Below are 21,528 nucleotides of genomic sequence, written 5' to 3' on the forward strand. Positions count from 1 at the left end.
GAAGGCAATAACGTAATTAGAAATCATTAGAAAGTCGTAACATTCACAATTCAGACATTTTTGGTAATACGTTACCTTCTTTCACAATCTATCGATAAAACTATCGATAACAACCACATGACTATTTAAAATATCATGAAAACTGGCAATCTTACAAATGTCATTTTACTCCGTCTTAAAAAAAGACAGACATTGGGTATACAATATACAAATTGGTCCTAGCTGGGATCGAACCTCGAGACCTCCTCACCTAGTGCTCACATTGCTAACCTTGGCGTAGAACGGTTAAAATTGAAAATAAAACGTTGTTACCTGGGAGTGGGAACGCATATCATTAGAACAGTGTAATATATCGCGAATACTGCTTTAACGGTCTGACATTATCATAGCAGGCCTATGATGATATTCATCACTAAACAAGTATAAAATTAAAATCATTATTTTGTTGACTAAATAACAGAAATTAATTTTAAAGAACAGTGTAAATTAATTTACTCCATCAGCTGTTGAGCGCACAGCTCTTACATTACGAGACCGAAAATACAAATGAAAATAGTCGCCAAAAGAGATAAGACCACTTTAAACAGTAACTGGCACGAATCCAGAAGTACACGGTAGAAGAGATAACAGAAATTTACAACCAATTTAGATTATTACGTTCTTTCTTTCATTAAATGCATTATCATTCTAACAAAATGAATGTATTTTCCCTCAAAGGTACGTCCTTGTGATGATTTTGTGTCGATTATACTATATATATACGTGAGGCGCACTATAAGTTTCCGGAATGAATAAAAAAAAATACTATAAATGGTCAGAAATGAATTTATTGTTTCTCAAAATATTCTCCGTTAGCGTTAATGCATTTTTTCATACGAATGAACCACTTTTGAAAACATTTATGTCACACCTCCGTGACAATCTCTGAAACATATTTTTCATACGACAGCCTCTTCAGGTGATGAAAATGGTTGACCGCGTAACTGGTTCTTAATTTTTCGAAATAAATAAAGGTCACAAGGTGCCAGGCCGGGACTGTACGCGGGATGGCTCATAAAGTCAACGTTGTTCACCTTAAAAAATTCATTTGTCTGTCTGGCCGTGTGAGAACTGGCATTATCGTGGTGCAAGATGATACGGCGTTTACGGTTATTTTTACGGAGTTTGTCAATAACTTCCAGCAAACAAATGGTCGTGTACCAATTACTATTCACCGTACAACGATTCTCCAAAGCAACAGTAGCCACGTGTCCAGTTTTATTTAAAAAAGAAGCAATCATCCGCTTAGAAGCACTTTGCACGCGCGCTACTTTGGTTGGTTTCGGCTCATCTCGAAAGACCCATACGCTCGATTACTGCTTTGTTTTGGGATCATAACTATAAATTCATGTTTCGTCACCTATTACTATGTCCCACACCAAATTTGACGCACCTTCGTTGAATCTGGTAAGCATGGCATGGTTATAAATAGTCGTCTTGCATGGTGCTTCATCGCCAAAAACAGTTTGAAGCCGAGCGAAGCTCCGCTGAGCTGTTACATTACATTTAAAGTCGTAGAAAATCATACTACGAAAATTTTCACGAGTTAAATCCATGGTGATGTAGACAACCAATTTCTAAAATGACGCCACAATGTAAAAACATGTAACAGTCAGATGAAACAAACTGTATTCTACAGCCAAAGAGTTCCTTTTTTAAGAAGCCGAGTGAAAACCTCCTTATATGCGTTTTCATATAGTTAGTTTTTACTGATTTTTGTTGATATAAAATTTATAAACTTCTTGCTCAAATATATTATTAAAGTAATGTAATATCTGAAAGAAGTATAATTTAAGTAATTAAAATGCTAACTACAAATATTATTGCGTTTACTACATTTTACACCACTTTTTATCTTCGTCTTCAAAAATGACATAGAAATAACATACGAGGTTTTCACTCTAAGACGACGATATATCAATATTATTTCTAGGTTCTACTCCTGTATTTTAATCTATCAATTATAATTTCTTAAATCATATCTTTAAGGTGCTTTTTTAGTTCTGAACTTTTGAACTTCTTTCTAGTTCAAAATTCTATTGTCTATGGTAATCGCCACTGCTGAAAATTTTTAATAAAGTTTTGTACACAGAACTATAATGAGTTTTAAAAAAAGAATAAAAAGAATGTCGTTTTTTGATAATTAAATATCAATTAAAACGCAATTCAAACGCTATCCTGCCTCCTGATTGGTTAAATTGGCCTAAAAGTTGTAACCGGGCCATAAGTGAAAATAAAAATCATTGTTTAAAATATATGCGGTACTTGGCCAGTTCCATATCTCTGGTTTTTTGTTTAGTAGCGTTTGTTTGGCTTATGTCTAAATATATGAAGAGGCTGTATGGTGAAACCTTTGCCTACCCTAATAAATGGGTTAAAGTTTGGTTAAAATGCGTTGTCATGGATTGCTAACAAAATATACATTAATTATTGATTCTGTTTCATAATTTTATTTACTCGTAGAAAAAGTATTGTAAGCAATCATTATTCGGTAATTATGCAAACGATTGCATAAAATACTATTACATATTAGTAACAATAAGAGCTTAAAATTTGTGGGGTCAAAATACAGTATATATGTTAGCAACTCTGAACGCGTTGAAAATTATGAGTGACAGCAGTGATGTTTAAAATATATTTTGTTTCTCCTATAAATTATACGTAATATACGACTATGTTACGTCTACATTTGTTTTAGTCATATATTTTTTTAATGTATCAATCAATTCATATGAACAAGTTGAAGAAATGTCTGAAGTTAACTTTAATACCAGATATATAATTTTATTTTTGAAAAAATAACTGCGTATTTGACCTCTATCTTATCTGATGGAAAGAAAGGTGTCGATGAAGCATGCACACCTAAACGGCACACCAGACTACACATTTTTGTTCGAAAATCGTCTCCAGTGCAACGGAACAAGATACGTCAATGTGTAGCTTGATGTGCTGGCGTGTGTACATAATGTTTAAAATCATTGGTGAAGTGATCTAACTTTTTTTAACATGTATAAACTTTTGCCTTTTCGTTTTAACTTTTCATGTCTAAATTAGTACTACTAACTACTTTATTTTCAAGAATTTTGGTTCTGGCTTCGCACTTGGTCACATGCGAATTGATAAGAGTTTGAATATCTTTTTTTGTGTAAATGAATAACATTTATTTATTGATACCTACATATCAAATAACCTATTGGATATATATAACACGCTCAATAATAAAGCGACGAAGTTCCAAACGTAAAATTTTTGGGAAGTTACAAAATACTCAATACTCAACAATTTCATTGCTCTCCATAACGTCAACTTCGAGTGAAAACCTCGTATGTGATTTCTGATTAATCTTTCAATCAGGACGAAGATAAAAATGTGCTGTAAAATGTAGTAAAAGCATCGAGTAATTAAATATTAAATATGTAATTTTTCAATTTTCGTTCATTATAGCAACGCTCAAGTTAAACTGGTCGATTTGTAGTGAAACAATTAATGACACCCGTCAATTGTTCCGAATTCGGGCTGGCCAATAGGAGCGCAGTCGTCACCATAAGGATTTGGCAGAATAGTTTTTAAACAAATTAAATGACATTTCGTCTCTATTTCTGGTTATATACTCGATGAGTAAACGCAATAATGTTTCTAGTTAGCTTTTTAATTAGTTAAATTATACCTCTTTCAGATACTGTTTATAAGTTATTTCTCAACAAAAATAGGTAAAAACGAACAATGTGAAAATCCAAATGCGAGGTTTTCACTCACAACGATAAGTGGAATAGCAAATAGATTTAAAAAGGAGTATATAATAACGTACAAAATAACACTAATATAAAAAAGAATTTTCGTATTTGGCTGGTGTCACGTACATGGGCTTGTCAAGTTTGACTTTTAAGATTTAAATTTAACTCAATGCGATTGACGACAAAAACAGTCAAAGTGTCAATCTTAAAAACAATATTGACTGTCGCCCAAACGGGCCAGGCATCCATATAATAAACACCTTTTTAAATTAGTATCACTGACAGCCGTTTATGCTTCATGTGTTTATGCTTGTGTGCCATCTACAGGGTGCCGAGGTCGCTCTCCAAAATTTTTAGCAGACCCAGGAGTTTATTGAGATTCTTGTGAGGGCCTCGGGTTGAGCCCCTTTAGCAGTATGTTCTGTGACTTGCGTCACTTTTTTAAAATGCTATTTTAGTATTATATCACTTTATCATTGAGGGTGCTACAACGACTTCTACATAACATACTATACTATTTATCTCTCAATCATTCGTTCTAATACAGGAGTGTATTAAACTGCACACGTATTATATTATCCCAATAACAAAGAGTAAAGTTATGAATCCAATTCAATGCGAAAGCGATAAAAAACTTACATTTTCTGGGTGTGTTTGAAATCTTTGGTAGAGTTCCTCAGGCGTGACTTTGTGATAGTCGATGTCCAACTCCTGTTTGAGATCGTCTAAATCTCCTGTTTTCCGTTTTTTCGCGGGGGGTTTCCGGCGTGTCTGTAATGCGTAATAAAGATTTTTAATTCTTCATTTAACATTATTTATAACACCAAAATTGTATCAACATTTTTATATTAAAAAAGATACTTGATGTAAACATGCATCAGCGTATAACAATGGTACAAATGGGGTATGCAATATTTATTAAACATGCGAAGGAGTGATAACTGACATTTTGTCGACAATTTTTAACACATACATAATTCTCAGTGATTCTGTGTACACTTTTTGTGTTATAGAGTGTTAACATACAGGCTCTAATAGCACCTAAGTCCATCTTCAAATTTGTGAGGTATTTTATATTTAATTGGTGACGTCAGTCATCACTCGTCGGGATCAGATGAAAATGGTAAAATATAAACCTTATACTGTCCGTCAGCGGTTCTATTATCGTCCTTAATGGGGCCGATGGTGGCGACGCGGTACGAGTCAGAACGTCCATGCTGCAAACATAACTAGGAGCTAGACACATTCTACAAGGCGGCCCTAGGGGCCATGCACATGGATTGTGGATGGTGACAAATGATTACACATGATTCTGCTACACTACCTTATACTCTTAGAAATGCTTTCCAAAAATATTGTTTTAGAGAGTAATAGTGAAATGAAAAAGTTCGATTTTAAAATCATGTGTAACCAGCGGTCAAATAAATAAACATGTAAAACATTGTGCTAAGAAACTGTGTTTCACTACGCTTTATGGTCTTTAGAAAGTTTATGAACTAGTAAATAGACTTTACGATATGAAACACAGTTCCGTTATTCCAAACATAAACATTGAAATAAAGATTGGCAGATGTTCGTATCTATTTGCTACAATGCGAAATGCGTTCATTGAATCTTATTAACAGCAGGATGCTCTTATATAAGACTAGTTTTACAAAATAGTATAAATGGCTGAAAAGCCTTTGTGCTAAGTGATCCGCACACGGTCGCAGAGCGTGCGCTTTAACCTTGCCGTACGTATATCTACAGGGGAACTCAATGGCGCTCAATTGATCTGGGCTACGATGCGTGTGCGAATCTGAGCGTCGTTGTAAGGACACTGTGCACTGAGGCGCATGTTTTATCTACATAATTAATACGACATATTTGCTAAAATAGGAAATATTAGAGTAAATACGTAGGTAACTATGTAATCGCTAAGTAAATTACGATCGTTACTCTACGTTTTGAAAGAGCCAGATGATATTTTATCATCATGTGAAAACGCCATTTGTAAGATGTAGTCATCAAAATAACGCATAGTATAAGATTAGCTCTGTACATGGGTGTCGTTTATTTATATAATACGAGCATTAAGATTCAGAATGACTTGATGCAGACGGTCCGATGTGGAACGTAGTGGTTCATTATGTAAGCACTGTGCAGGCTAATGTCACTGCGGCTAAATGCGTCCGCGGTAAACAACGCTCGATAATTGACGATCGCTTCGTGGTCGCTCATTAAACAACGCCCTGAATTCCCGTGAAGGCTATCAATAACTGGCACATTGGAGCTATGGAACAGCGCAGAAAGACCGGCTAGAAAAAACCGCCTGGTGTAGTATCGATGCAGAGTTGCTTCATTAATGTATATCATGCAACATACACGGGCGAGCATTCCTTGCAAAAGGTTGAAAGATATTTTCATTGTATGTTGTAGGAACAAAGGAAAACGGCGTCAAATTTAAGTTTTAGAAAGGGGTCAAGGCTGAAGAGTACATACAGATAAAAAGGAACATCGAGTCGTTATGAAAGAGATAGAAACAGAGTCTACGTGCCAAAGGAGTAAGTAATCACCAAACTGAAAATGAAGGACCATTTCATTATGCGGGCGCAAAAGCTTATGAATTAGCTTTCACAAGCGCGGTGCGGCCGGAGTGAATAATTGATGCTGACACTTGGTAGAAGGTTCCAACTCGCCTGGGATTTAATTAGTATCATAGAGACCATAAATATGGACAATGAGATCATGAAATATTCATATGGTGTCGGCCAGGAATGCAGGAGCAGACATGCGGCACGGCAGCGGCGTGGCCCCGATTACATAAGAACCGTGCCGCGCATGCGTCCTGCGCCCGCCCCCACCTACGACCGACATAAATAGTTAAAAGACAAGGTTGCCACCCCTCGGGCTCTGGCGACCGCATTTATAATCTCCAGAAAGGTTAAACAGGAATATCTGATGGAAAATCGAAACCCGTTGGCTAGAACTGTCGACCCCACCTGTGGGCCGTTGGGCCCATTTTGGGATTTTCAAGGTGACTGAACATGTAATGTGGAATGTTAAAATTGGGTGATTTATGTTTGTGCATGCGCGTTTGTTAATGCGATTACGTTTGACTGTAACCAGTTATGAAATAAGAAACTTTTAACTTTTTTGTTCCTAGACGAGCATGTCTTGTCTATATTAAATTTTACTTTGCATCATAAACATGTACAACGCCTCGTTGATAAACTATTTGTGTCAATTTATTAAGTCAATGCGTACGAAAGGGGCAACATGACAACTGTTTATTACCTATAAGAGAGTAGATTACATTATTAGCTAGGTAAAAAGAAAGTGTATTAATAATGTACTGTGAATAAGTTTGCGTATCCTTTGCTTATTGTTTAATTGTGTAATGTTTATTGTTTAATAATTCATTACAAAGGAGACGGTGTATATGAAAAACCTTCATATACAATAGGGATGAAGTACAATTAAATGTATAAAACTGCACAGTAAGTTATTATCAAATTACAGACCTAAAAAAGACAAATTAAAAGATGGTAATCTAATTTCGTACAAGTTGAGCGGTAGTTCTCGAACGCTCCAAAGTCCTAAATAAAACGGACTTACGCACGCAAGCGGACACGCGCGTCAGACAAAATTTGTGCGACAAGTCATTTAATTTTTAGGCACATGTCTGGCAGTTCGGCTGGTCAGACAAGACACGCTCATGGCCAATGGCAACAGCACAAACTGCTTTAAACCGAAATTTTATTGTTACTATAGCGTAGTCGCGTCATGGCGTGACCACTGAATGAGTCAATTATTTTTAAACGTAGTAATGAAGCACGTGTTTTCAGTCTGTTGCCAAAATACTATTATTAAATGACGTGCGCTTTCACGTGCATGCTCAGGTATTAATAGGGCATATTGGGAGAACAGGGGAAATGTCAAGATGTCGCCATTACGTCACTTTGTAGAGCTTAGAGACTAAGCTTGAGTAGTTCAGCAAGTAGGAATGAATTCCCGACAATGACTGAAGCGAGAAATTAGTTCTCTTGCACGATCTCAATACTTGCCATCCACTAGCTAGAACGCGGTCAAGTGACAAGTGGTCAAATATCCGTTTTAAATAGCATAGGATAGAGCTCAATATTATCTATTTATAAACAGTTCAGTTAAGGTGTCCGACACATCGGAACTTACACAAATGATGCAATTATTATATATTTAAAGCTACAAATCCTGACTCACTTAGAAAAATAAAACGCACACTTCCCGATATGGTGGAAAAAACATATTTATACCGTTGTACGCGGATAAGCTCCAAGGCAAATAATCGAATATGAGGAGACCTGAATGTGGAAAATGTAAACGAGTGATCAACGGCCTGCAAAAACTATAATATATGGGGGGGATTTTTGTGAGATACACTGTTATGGTCAATGTCCGTGGGAAGTAAAAAATGTTCGAAAGTCAAATTAACAAGATATACAAATTTCAAAGTCTCCTATCACGGAAACTATTAGATATAGGTAGGAGGTGCTCGAAGAAATGTCATAGAGGGTAACACTGGTCAACTGACTGGGTTAAAAAAAAATCAAGATGGCGATTTCAAAATGGAGGCCGAAGAAAAACTTGCTTCGATCCGGCTGGAAATTGGCATGCGAGGGTATCTAGGAGTCCTTAATCATAATTTGGTGTCAAAAATTTCTTTTCGTCATTTTTTAATATGGTCAGCATTTAGCAGCTTTATAACATGTAAGTGTTTTTCTTCGTTAAAAAGAGCTGCCGAAAGAGATTTGCTCTGATTCGACTGAAAATTGGCATGTGAAGGCCACTAGAAATGCCGAATAATTTGTGCCCAAAATTTGTTTTTCGCCATGTTCAAATATGGGCGTCACAGAAGCGTTCGTTGGCGGCAGAAAAAAATTGCCCAGATCCCTTTGAAAATTGGCATATGGGGGGTGTCTCTAGGAATGCTTGATAATAATTTGTGATCAAAATTTGTTTTTCAATTTTTCAATATGGCTGTCATAGAAGTGTTTTTTGGCGGCAGATGAAAAGTTACTCTAATTCTATTGAAAATCGGCATGTAGGGAAGTTTATGGGTGTTTAATAATAAATAAAGTAATTAATGTTTAAAAATAATAAAAATTGCAGTCAAAATTTACTTTTCACTTTTTACGGCCGTAGGCCGAGGTGTAGCGGTCTTGGTAAATGTGCACCGATCCCACGGCGCCGACTCAACCGGCGAGAGGTAAACCTGGGGGGTTTTAGTGGGGTAGGCCCTCCAGTCTGGAGGGAGAGTCCCCACATAGCCCCTGAGTCTCCCTGGGCTCAGGAGTATCTATAAAGATTTTCCCCCCGTAAAAAAAAGGCCGAGGTGTAGCGGAGGGCGAAGCCCGAAGCGTCCGCACGCCACTTTATGTAGGTAGTATACGGAGACTCTATTACGGTACAAGATTTCACAATTGTTCAAAATGTAAGGCATATTTCCCGATGTAGTGGAAATAAGATAATATATAGCGTTGTTGTATCTCGGCCGTCTCTCTGTTACGTCTTTTTTTTTTTGGAAGCTATGCCAAAAAGAGAAGTTTAAGGAAAAAATTCCAGACAATCACTCCAAATTTATGATTTCAAAGTAGGGAATTTCCTGTACTATAAGTACCAGAGTAACGATAATTCTGAGGGTAATACCCAGAATACCCTGACCAGAACCAATTTAAAAATATTTTTTTGGTTCAAATCAGGGATCGAACCTGGAACTTCCTCATCAAGCGCCCATAGTACTTAATCACTGTGCCAACGAAGAGCATAAGCACACCCCGTAATCTGAAACCGATCACGCGCCGCAGGCCGAGCCCGACCCCACCATAGCCCCATTATACCCATATAATTAAACACAATTTTAATTTTCTAAAAACTCGGTTCTGTTTTTACATTATTATGAAATCGCAAAAAATATTTTCTCACATAGCCACGTTTTAGATAGCGGACGGCAGAATAGTTCATGGGTGTTTCTAATTCAGTATAAACTAGGAACTGTCTGCGTTGCGTACCCAAAGACGCGAGACTATCCTACTACTACTATATGTAGTACTTTTCTTATAATTCAGTAGGAACAGTGCGAATGAGATAATTAGTGACCTATCACTGCTTTTAGTACAAGTTCGAGTGACATGTTCGACAGAACGTTGCCAGCTCGTTTAAGTGTCTAATACTTAATACTCAAAGACGCCGTTTTATTTATCAGGTTAATAAAATAGTAACGATTCCATACAATTGTATATTAAATAGTAAACTGTTAATTTGAAGAAAACTATCTACTTTTGGAGCTTTAATTCAATGTCCGAGCAAGACGAACTAAAAGAACTAGAAGACCGAACTAATTCAGTCGACCGATTGAACTACATCAGATAGCTCACTTTAAAGACTGCAGGCCCAAGTCTACAGACCAATGAATAAACGAAATAAACGAGCTAATAAAATTTTTGGAAGAGTGACAAAAAACTAAATGGAAAATGAACTTTTAATATTTTAACGAGGCTATTATAATTCAAGAAACGTATCGATTATATTCACTTTATGGATATAATGAAAACAAAAAAATATGCGTCATCATTTACACATTTGATTCAAACAAATATGTTATATAACAAATGTGTAGTCTATTTTTACGGTAAGGAAAGAAATTTTACTACGAAACAGTATAAAAAGTTTATGAAGGTTATTTCCACACGCAAATATGACTCACGCATTATTTAAGCGAAAATGTAGACAAGCCAGTAAAACGCATACTTTTATTGGGAATATAAACAACATTGTGAATAATTTACAACGCTTTGTAAAAAACAAATATACGCGATTTAAATCCGGAAAAATAGTTTCATTTCCTTTGTGTAACAATCACGAAAACCTAAGAATTCAAGAAGAACTGTTCAATAAAGAATACCAACTACAAATTGAAAATGACTTATAACAATGAAATTTTATACAGTAATTTTATTTTAATTTTTCACTTACTATTCAGAAAATACTTTTAAGAAAAAAGAAATATAGATACAGTGGTCCAGCGATCATCTTTGATTATTTTACTATTCTATACCACGGTTCTTTTAGTTCTGTTTCTATTGATTAATTTTACATAATTCATTGAACTTTCTTAATTTTCAAATTTGTTTAAATGTGTATGCAAAAAAATAGTGTTTTAATATAGAGTTCTTTTAGGTTTACGCGATTATTACACATAGGAAATGAAACTATTTTCTTGAATTTAAATCGCGTAATTTGTTTTTTTTTTTCAAACAAACCAACATTTCGGCACACGATTGAAAAGCCATTCTTACGTGGGTCTTAACACAATTTCTTCTACTTTCTTGTCTACTTGCGGCTGAGCTTCACTTATGACCGTGATGGAAGTAAGAGGTGATAAAACATGTGTAGACTTCGTGTTGACCTTCCTCCTATCGATGCTTCTTATGTGACGACTATATTGACTTCGACTAGGATTTTATCAACTGTGGTTTTACCACCGTTTTGGGCCCTTTACAGGTCCCATGTTGGTGAGCCGTGACCATGGGGACTTGTAAAGGGCCCGGGAAAGGAAACGTTGGTTTAAAAAAAAACAATACACGCGGTTTAGATCCGAAAAAATAGTTTCATTTCCGTTAGTGTTTTAATTACTTACGGAGGTAGAGACCTGGTGACCTGTAAATATAAGATCCATGTAATTCACGTACCAGTCTCCGCAAACACTGTTAAAGTGTAAAACTTTGTGGAGAAAAAGAAAGATTCATATTACTACGGTTGCCTGGCAGATATAACTATTATGCAGGCCGGCTGCTGATATTATACAGCTTACTCTCATGTTACTCGTTACTGCTCTATGTTGTCAAAAAATATTTAGTTAATACACACTTGTAATTAACACAGTCTGCTTTTGGTTGGTACTAAATTTGATTTTGTCTGTTTAACTTTTTCATGAATATTTTATGCAGTCGACCCGATGTGTAGAGTCTAGGTAAAAAAAATATTTGACTCTAGATATTACGAAAAACATATTGCTGAACTTAAACAAAATAGTTATTGTTTTATTTATTACTCAGTCATATTCTGAAATTGCAAAATTTTATTCTGTATTAGATACCGATCTTTCCACAATGTTGTGTGCACCATTTGTTGGCTTTACGCGCCAGTGGCCGTAGCAAGGCAAAGTGTGACAAAGTCTTTAGTTTTATACCTCCCCGTGACATATTTATTTCAGTTGATAAGCTGTGTTGCATTTATTAACATTAATTTACTTATTGCATACACTGAATCGGTAAGTTACCGCACTAGAGTCATGCGTTCTTTCGTTTATCTGATAAGGAACTACTGTTATACATTTTGAAAAACAAGGGTAACTATATAAAATTGCGTATTAAAGTTATCTTTGACGTTTAATCATCGCCGCGAAAACGATGAAACAAAAAATGTCGGGTTTTTGAAGTTTCAGTATTTACACGCTTTGCATTATATTAGTTATTATGATTTACGTATTTTGTAATTACTTTTATGTATTGAACTGCTTTAGAAATATTCCCTTAAATTTTTCCTAAATTAGTTTGTTTTTATTTTTTCTTTTTATCTCATTTGTCGCGCAAAATTTTTACGTTGATAAAATTATTGTACATAACCGTCAAAATGTTTTAAAATTAGCTGTGACCTTGCGGCCATGTTTGGCACTGCTATATTCTTTGGCAGCCATTGGTCGCGGTGCTCGCGCTGCGACAAAAATATGACATCAGGTTCTCGCCATGTTAGGCTATTGCTATCATTATCACAGCAATAGCTATCATTCGATAGATTATCATTCGAACTTGACAGCTAAATGTGGATATTATAGCTTTATCGCGGTGGTATGCTACGGGGTTGATGTGGTTCGACAAAAGTCGAGCCACATCAGCATCGTGACAAAAGTAAAAAAAAATCTTTCTGCTATTGAGCAAGCAAACCTTATGGTCGAAACACAACTGCGAATCGGTGCGATACGAATTCGCAACATAGAAAACTGCGACGCGAATTGCTGCGATGCGATTTCGTGCGGCAAGGCATCTCACTGCCACGTTTCGGGTAACCATTCCTCCGACGATCATCAACCGTATTGAACGTATTTTTTAAACTAGGTGGCGATATGGATCGCAAAAAGAGTGTTACACTTCTGTTATTGATAAGAAAGTATATGAAAAAACACGAAGAAGATCAGCAACGCAGGAATGCGCGATGCGGATAAATTCGCAAATTCTTACGATGCGTCGTGCGAGCTTGGAGATTTTTGCGGTGCGACGTCGCATCGCAGTTTTGTGTTTCAACCCTTAATTGTAATGGGTTTTTTGAGATAGGTCATTGTTATAGAAACCCATCGATATTGTAAGGTACATTATTTATTTAATTTATTATTACCAATGGAGATAAAACAATTTTTTTGGACTTAAAATCATGTAGGTATATTTGTTTTCATAAACCAATCAACGTTAAGGGCCCTTAACACGTCCCATGGTCACGATTGGGTGTCGATGTGTAGTAATTGTCAGATTTGATAGTTTTGTAAACAACAGTGATCGCGATCGTGTTTTTTGTTGATCAACATGTCTGATCAGACAAAATCGAGAAAATGTGTAAGAAGCAGACGATCGATATAGTATTTTTTGTAGAATGTCAAAAAGTCTTGTTTACTTGTACAACTCGATTATTATTATGAAGTAAGGGTAACCTATCACAAACTCGACAATTGTTTTGTTCGATTTTCATTACACCGAAAACCGAATTATAACGAAACAGTTGCTTTTTCAGGATATGTTGAATGTTTATCGTAAAGACACGATTATGTTCGGTTAGGTTAGGTTAAATTAGGTTTAAAAGAAAAAACATTTTCCTGTCAAAATTACTTTCGAGGTTATGAAAATTCGTCCAAACGTTATTTCTGGAAAATGTCATTTCGGACTACTGATAGGTAACCTAAACTAAGATATATTTTGGAATTCGCGACTTAGCCTAAGAACTCCTAGAATATTTACGTACCTACATTTATATTTACAAGTTATATGTTTTACATACATACGAGTAAGAAATAATAATAATATGCTCTACAACCACACCAATTGCCTGGTCTCAAACTGGGGAATTCCCTGTACTATTATATATGGAGCAACGGAATTCACCTGGAGCACAAACCAGTAAAATAAGATCAGAACCAATTTAGAAAAATTCGCTTTTCAAATTGGTCCCACCGGTAATCGATCTCGGGACCTCCTCATCTACCCCCCACGGTGTAAACTGTAGGGTCACCGAGCCTATCGTTGCTCCCTTTGTTACCTAATAATTTTTAAATATTTCATCTTATTTTGTTGCCATTACACACTAGGATGTGTTTTTTTTATATGGAACATCCTAATAAATCAACGAATATATTTAACTTAGGAATTTTAAATTATATTTGTTTTTTCAAACAAACGTTTCTGGCCCTTTACCTTACGAGACCTCCCATGAACACAGCTCACACTTGATAACTAGATAATTTTTTTTATATCTTCTCAAAAGATGTACCATTGTTATAAATTACGGCTACAGTTGATATTTTCAAGTTATTTCTTTATACTTTATCATTAAATCACTGACGAATCCATGTTAGTGTTTAGGTTAAAATTCAATAATACCATATCGACCAAGTTTCTTTTTTGACACAAATAAATGATTTCAACGGTATATTCGAAACTAAACTTCAAAGTCAACAATATACAACTAGTGTAGGGTCATGGAAAAATGTTCATATAGAAAAAAATAATTTTCAAAAAAATTTTTTTTTTTCTTGAAAAATATTTTTTTCATTTCCATTATTTGAGTTTCGTCGGATAATTAGCCAACACTATAATATGCAACTCAGCAATGATACCGAAGATATGGGGTGTTATTCTATTAATTAGAAAAGCGATTGGCGTTGTCTTAAATGCACTATAGTTTACAAATGTTTATTTTTTTCGGTGAATCAATAAACAAATTATGAATGAATTGTATAAATGATTATCATCAGTTCCAGTTTACTAATCACTGTGCAGCGAATAACTACAAAATCGAAATGTGATATTAATAAATTTAACGTACGAAAAATTCGAGAATGTCATCTAGCTACCATGGTGTAAGTGACAGGAAAAGATAGTAACTAGGTGTATACAGAACGCACTTTTTTATTTTGTACATATATGTTTAATATTACTATAGTTGTTTAGTGTAGTATATGAACGTATCTCAAAATGCTAATAGAATGAAAATTGCTACGTGAAATGAATTTCTGGTCTTTTGCGAAAAATCAATCTAAAACTCATGATTACATGGACGCATAATTATGATTTTTTTATTAAAAAAACGCTACCTTAAAAGTTTGTGGAATTACATCTGTTGGCCAAGTTTTATTGAAATGGGTTAACGGAAACTGGGTGATATCCAATAAACCGGACCCATCCCCTAATTTGCAACCCTTAGAGGTAGAATATTTCCTTCTAATTTTGATGGGACCAATGTTCAGGTACCCTTTTTCAAACAAAAAAAGTCATCGAAATCAGTTCACAAAAAAGTTGAAATAATCGCGTAACACACAAAAAAATTCAGCCAAATTGACATTAAACTCTTTTTTTGAAGTCGGTTAAAAATACATAAAGAAAACACGCGTGTCGGTAATGTAGAGACCATATATCTAGTCTATTATATCTACTCGCGCTCATGGCAGCGGGCCATAACCCCAAATCTGCACTACAGATTTAAATTCAAATGACGTTTGCCTCACCTGTAGTTTTCAGGCGCATTTATTATTTAAATGTCACATCTGAAATCGACTATAAAATCTATTATGTGAAAGTAAAGTCAAAATATTTCACAACGGTGCAGTTTCTAACGTAGTGGTTTTTATTTAACCTTAGCAAGTGCTAAGATAAAACGAATATTAAAGCTAATTTGTTTAAAACTGATTCGACTATCTCCTAAACATTTAAAATATTGTTTCAACGCAATGATTTATTTATAAAGCCATTCGGAAAATCTATTGGCGCGTTAGTGGTTAAAGAGAAACCGATTTACGATTGCGAGACTTCAGTCTTTATTTAATTATATTGTTTTTAAAAGAGTGAAATATAAATTTGTTCCAAGACCTAAGAGGCTAAAGATTAATGACACTCACTGCACATTCTCTACGTTAGATAATAATGTATTTTATAAGAGTTATTAATGTTAACAACCTATCGATAATAATAAATAACAAAACGAGAAAGTACGAATTAAAGTCAGGTCCGATAACCTTTAAAATATTAAAATAAACATGAGAAATAAACAGGTATAAGAATAATAAACATTATTGCAAATAAAACAAATAAAGAATTTAAAGTCGTATAATATTTTTATTCATAGCTGGCAGTCAAAATAATAACTATCAAATAAAATTATATTTAAATCATCCAAGCTTTGGTAGGTTTACAAAGGACCAGTTGAATTTAATCAAGTTTGGGTTGTATTAATAATCAAACTATTTCGCCAGTCCCTTCTAGACTTAGCCGGATTAGAGGCTATAAAACTATAAGTCCTTTTGACTGTCGAGAAGCAGTAGTTGGCGATTCTAGATAAGGTTTGCTGATTAATGATTGCTCGCAGTTGTGTTAAGCCACTAAAATGGATGGAAATCACGAACACGTGTATGTTTCGATGGATAAATTATTCAGCGTTGTCTGTAATCGATCAAATGAGCCTGATTAAGCAATGTTTTTATTTAATATCTATTAATTTCTGTAAACAATAATGAATGTCCAAGAGCATTACTTTGTAAAAGATCGTCTCTTGAAGTTACGTAATGGAAACCATAAAACTCTATTTCTCGAGTAGGAAACAACAGAAAACAGCCAAATGGGAAGTGCAATAAGCCGAGCGTTTAATTTTACGAGGCCTCAGCGTTTATGGGCCATACCATAGCGATCATAGCCTTCATTTGAATCCTTAAAACGCTACGCTTATTTGCCATCGTTTTTTAACCAATTGAAATAAAAACAAAACTTGAAAATGTAAAAATAACAAGGAAAATAACAAGGAAAATACATTTGAAACAAAATGTACTTTGTTATAGAAAATTACACAAGATTTACGTGATCAACAGAGCTCCAGTACACATACAGTAAAAGTATATAGTAGAAGTAGGTCAGGAAAAACTTTCCATAGCAACAGAAATAGGCGATGAACATAAATTGTGTGATTTCCAGGCAATCTCAATGTAGAGCATGGTTTGCGTGACATCGTCGTCACAAATCGGTTCTTGCCGTTCTTATTGCGATATCATAAAGGTCTTTGGGAAATTGGGTCAATGTCAACATTCTCCAAATTCGATAAATGTATACTTATGTCTATTTCCTGAAGTTCTTGCTTTCATTATTTCCTTTTTACAGCTATTGTGGACAGAAAAGTTATTGTTTATCAAAGAATTGAAGGAATTTATTGGTATTACTTTTACTTTGATGTTTTCTTTTGAAAGCTATGGAGGAGTAATACTAGAAAGTTTTAAATAATAGAAAAAATAAAAATTTTCGAACACATGTTTACACCCATTGAATCTTATGTTCGCATTTTCATTTCTATCGAAACATTTTTCTAGGGCATCTAATGTCGTATTAGAAAACTCCCCAAGGACTGTCTAGCAACCTAATTGATGCGTGCTGTTGCTGTCGTCATAGAGGATAAAGGAAATACTCCAATAGAGCGACGGCAGTCTATGCGATTTAAATGACATAATGACTAGGCAATTTTCTAATAAACCTTCGGAGCTTCGTGTCCAAGGCACGGGCTGCTGCTACCTGTTAGCTACTTCCTTCGGATGGCTAAGGCATATTCTTTGTGCCTACCGTCAGCTGACAATGATACAAACCAAAGAAAGCTATACAATTCTTTTATACAAAATTTTTTCCAGTCTACCAAATGTGGAAATTACAACGAAACATAAAAAGTCATTCATCATAATGCCATTTTTGGGATTTAAAGCAAAATTTTTGGAAAAACAGTACCGTCACTCATAACTAATGCATTTTCATTTTGGTAACGTTCGAGATGTTTGTACCTAGTTTCTTTTTTAAATATCAATTACGCTGGTTTTAGTTAACAATAAAACGGAAACTAAATAAGACATTTAAAATAAACACTTCTAGGAGGGGTTGTAGATTTAGTTTTGCTAATCCATATATTTTAATAATTAAATATCTTTAAAAAGGATTACGTTACATATGATAAGGGCAGTATTGAAAATGGACCTTAAATTCATTGAAAAGTTAGTACTATCAGTAGGTAATTCTTCGATAAAAGATTGATATTCAAGACGATCTAGAAAAATTCGGTTTGCATCTTATCCCTCACAGTCACAATTACGCGGTCTCTTGGGACATATTTCGTTCAATACGAACGCGTTGCAGAAACCTTTAGTATAATTGAGACAATTGTTATTATTTTATTTAATACTTTACATTTCTATCATACATATTTTATATATATATAAACACACACACACACACGATTAGGTAAGCCTAGCTGTTACTGATATAATAGTTACAAGTTACACTTACAATCCTCGTATATGATACATTGGTTCATCCCGTTACTTTTCGAATTCAACTTTTTTTATTCAATGTTTCTGGCGGAATTCAAACCGTGTCTTGAAGAATATGTTTCTTTAAAGTCCTGTTGTGAAATTAATTACAGACGCTTGTAATTACAAAAATTACTTCTGCACACAGCAGTAGGACTTCTGTGCCATACCTCAATCTATATCATATCCATAGCTCTTATGCCACGGTGGTTATTGACAGCCAGAAAATATTCGTTTCAAATAAATTTTAGAAATTAGAATACTATTTGTAATTATATCATGACGAGATAGATGGCAGGTCGACCATTGTTTCGACGTCAGAAAAAGTAAATTTGATATTATATTATGAGAAGGTAGAAGAAAATGTTGTATAGAACACTTTTCCTACTTATGGACCACTTCAATTTTATATCATCCGATTTTTTTTTGCATTCGCACATTGTCCAATTCAATCAATTTACAATTGTAACTGACAGATCGTAAATAGATAAATTGTCATATTTGTAATACAATTTCTCACTTTGTACAAAGAATGCCTTTGTTTCCTGAATGATTATTAAGTACTCATATTATAACTTTAGTTTTTTACGAATAAAAGCTGCGTTAGGTTTTAACCGGTATTGATTTCAGCTATAGTTAAGACAGGTTGAAACGTAACTATCTCTCGCGGAGTTCTGATAATTTTTTCAATCTAGAGAAGTATATAATAAATCTAATTTATTAGTGTGTTCTAAGGAAATAATATATATTGCATTTTGGCAAATTAAAAACCATGATGCTAGTGTCCCGCTCTCCGCAGATCGATACGGACAGTTACGCAACCCAGCCGGCGCCGGCCCGGCACAATCTATAGGCTCATTTCTCTTCTATTCTATATCACTCACCAGCTGCACCTACTTTTATCTTTTGCAATACATATGGTACATGACTTAGTAACTTTAACACATGCACTACGATAAGATGTGAACATAAAGAAGTTTCAACAGAAACATTTCAAACAACACAGAAGTGTCTGTGATATGCGCAGGCGGATGGATCAGGAGTTCTAGAGTGAGAATACAACAAAGGCGATGGTTCGTGCAAATGATTTCCAGCGTGTGACAGCACAGTGACATGCCTGGAGACGGAAAGCACTTCACGGACGAGCACCGGCGGCAGGCGCAGATGCTGCTACGAGGCGCCGCCGGTGTCGGATCGGCACGGCACTCACTTATCGCATGCACTGAACACCTTCACGAAAGCACTGTCGCCGAGTCGGGCTCGCTACTGAAAAGGCTAATGCAAGCACTACAGCAAGCGGCTCCGGACTCACCTCGCCCATTTTCGCTAGTCTCTATGAAAAGGCGGATAAAAGGAGCAAGCCGCCTCTCGGTCTCGCCTCAATCCCTCAACGGAGCGGGGTGGGTCGTCGTTAGTTCTGCAACAACGGGGACCTTTACGGATTCCTCGTTTCAACGTAAAAACTTAAAAATGTGTGCGCGTCCACGTAGTCTCGTCGCACGGCACTGGGGCTATGTCATCGTGGTACGAAACTAAAACCCGGTGTGAGAGAGAGCGCGGGGCGGAGGCGCGTAGGGCGCGACACTCGGCGGCCTGCTTCGGGCGGCGACTGACGGCGGGGCCGGCGCGTATCGAGCCGACGGCGCACTGACGTCACACTGCGTCACGACGCCCGCGCCGCCGCCGCCGTCGCCGCGCGCACCGCGCAGCCGCCGAGCCACCGCCCCGCGCGCACTCGTAACATTTCACAACCGGCTCGTTGACAGCCTCCACTGATCGACAGCAATTGTTTGACGAACGCTCCTCTAATCTTGATCACACTTCGTGTATGAAAGAATCCCACAGAAACGGTAAAACAACATTATTGGCAAAAATTATAGTCAAAATATTTTATTTTGATATTTTTGTGAATGTCTGTCGCGTAAGCCTCGTAACAATGATGGTGTTAATAAAATTTTATGAGGCATTTCTCCGTAGAGCGGGCGGCACGCGTAGGCGGGCGGAAGGACGTCTCGACGACGCGCCCATAGCCCTAACGTAATATTGAGTATTGGCAGACGGGCTTATCTGAAGGGCATATTTTGCGGAAACATATGTACCTGCTGTTTATATAGAAGAGCCATTTTTAGATAATGAAGTTTACGTAATATTCAAAGTTATGGTCCAAGACACGAATTTATGGATATTCGTTACAGTTTTGGTTTAGACCATAAATATATTGAATTGGGGCTCTGAAATTAATTTACCACATTTTACAGCTGTATCTAGAGAAACCATTCTGTTTGTGGGTTTTATGACGACTTATTTGCGATGTTTCATAGCAGCCGCGTTATGATAATTTGACAACATATATACACACGCCAGCACGTCAAGCTACACATTGACGTATCTTGTTCCGTTGCACTGGAGGCGGTTTTCGAACAAAAATGTGTAGTATGATGTGCCGTTGTCCGTACATAAATAGTAGGCTAATTTTATCTGTGCAGGGCTAGGTGTTTGCGATTGGCGTGTCGTGGTAAATCTGCAAGTGGCCTACCGTACCATCGCCGCAGCGACGGCGGACCACACCTATAATTTATTGCCCCTCATGCCGGCTCTAAGGCCCATGTTACCAAAAAGGGGATGTTCGCGCATTATATCGGGACCATTAAATCCTTTGTCCGAAAAATTTCTGCCCGAACAAATCTGTTCCGAGAATTATAGGTTTTAAATCTCTCCCAATTCATACATTTTCCAACGGAAACAGCGAAAAATATGGATATACAATAAACAAGGCATTAGATGTTAATAATTAAATCTACTCTATATTTTGTGTCCTATATTTGTAAAATCAATAAACGTCTTTAAGCTGCTCGTTGCACTATTTCAATAAAATATTCACCCATATCGGCAGTATTATGTTGAAGGAACAAAAATCTCTTTAAATTGAATGAGGGTAGGTTTTTTTTATAGTTCAAATACAAAAAGTTGCACCGTACAGGAAAACAAATTGTCAGACAGTTGAAATTAATCGTATCGGAACGCATACTTTGGTCCTTGAGAGGCTTTCCTCGCCATTTTACAGAATACCTAGTCATTCCATTTACACAAGACAAATGATGTTCGAGAGAGATCTTGGGCCGTTCGTATATTACTAGCAAA

At 35.9% G+C, this 21,528-nt stretch overlaps 1 protein-coding gene across 5 annotated transcripts in view; it reads right to left on the reverse strand.

Annotated features, from left to right (window-relative positions):
* The window catches only part of LOC113226432 (sodium/potassium-transporting ATPase subunit alpha), a 43,530-nt gene extending 23,610 nt beyond the window's left edge, over window positions 1–19,920 (reverse strand). For 4 of the 5 annotated variants that reach the window (XM_026459045.1, XM_026459044.1, XM_026459048.1 and 1 more), the window contains exons 1-3: window positions 19,700–19,920; window positions 4,910–4,990; window positions 4,413–4,544 (exon numbers count right to left, since the gene is read on the reverse strand). In XM_026459045.1, coding sequence (XP_026314830.1) covers window positions 4,413–4,544; window positions 4,910–4,990; window positions 19,700–19,708 — 222 coding nt within the window. In that variant the 5' untranslated portion in view covers window positions 19,709–19,920. The remainder of the gene's footprint in view (window positions 1–4,412; window positions 4,545–4,909; window positions 4,991–19,699) is intronic. The other variant, XM_026459047.1, reaches the window with a different exon arrangement.
* Window positions 19,921–21,528: the final 1,608 nt, after the last annotated feature.

This window comes from Hyposmocoma kahamanoa, unplaced genomic scaffold, assembly GCF_003589595.1.
Source record: "Hyposmocoma kahamanoa isolate Upper Pololo Valley unplaced genomic scaffold, ASM358959v1 192, whole genome shotgun sequence".
In the NCBI taxonomy this organism is placed as follows: domain Eukaryota; kingdom Metazoa; phylum Arthropoda; class Insecta; order Lepidoptera; family Cosmopterigidae; genus Hyposmocoma; species Hyposmocoma kahamanoa.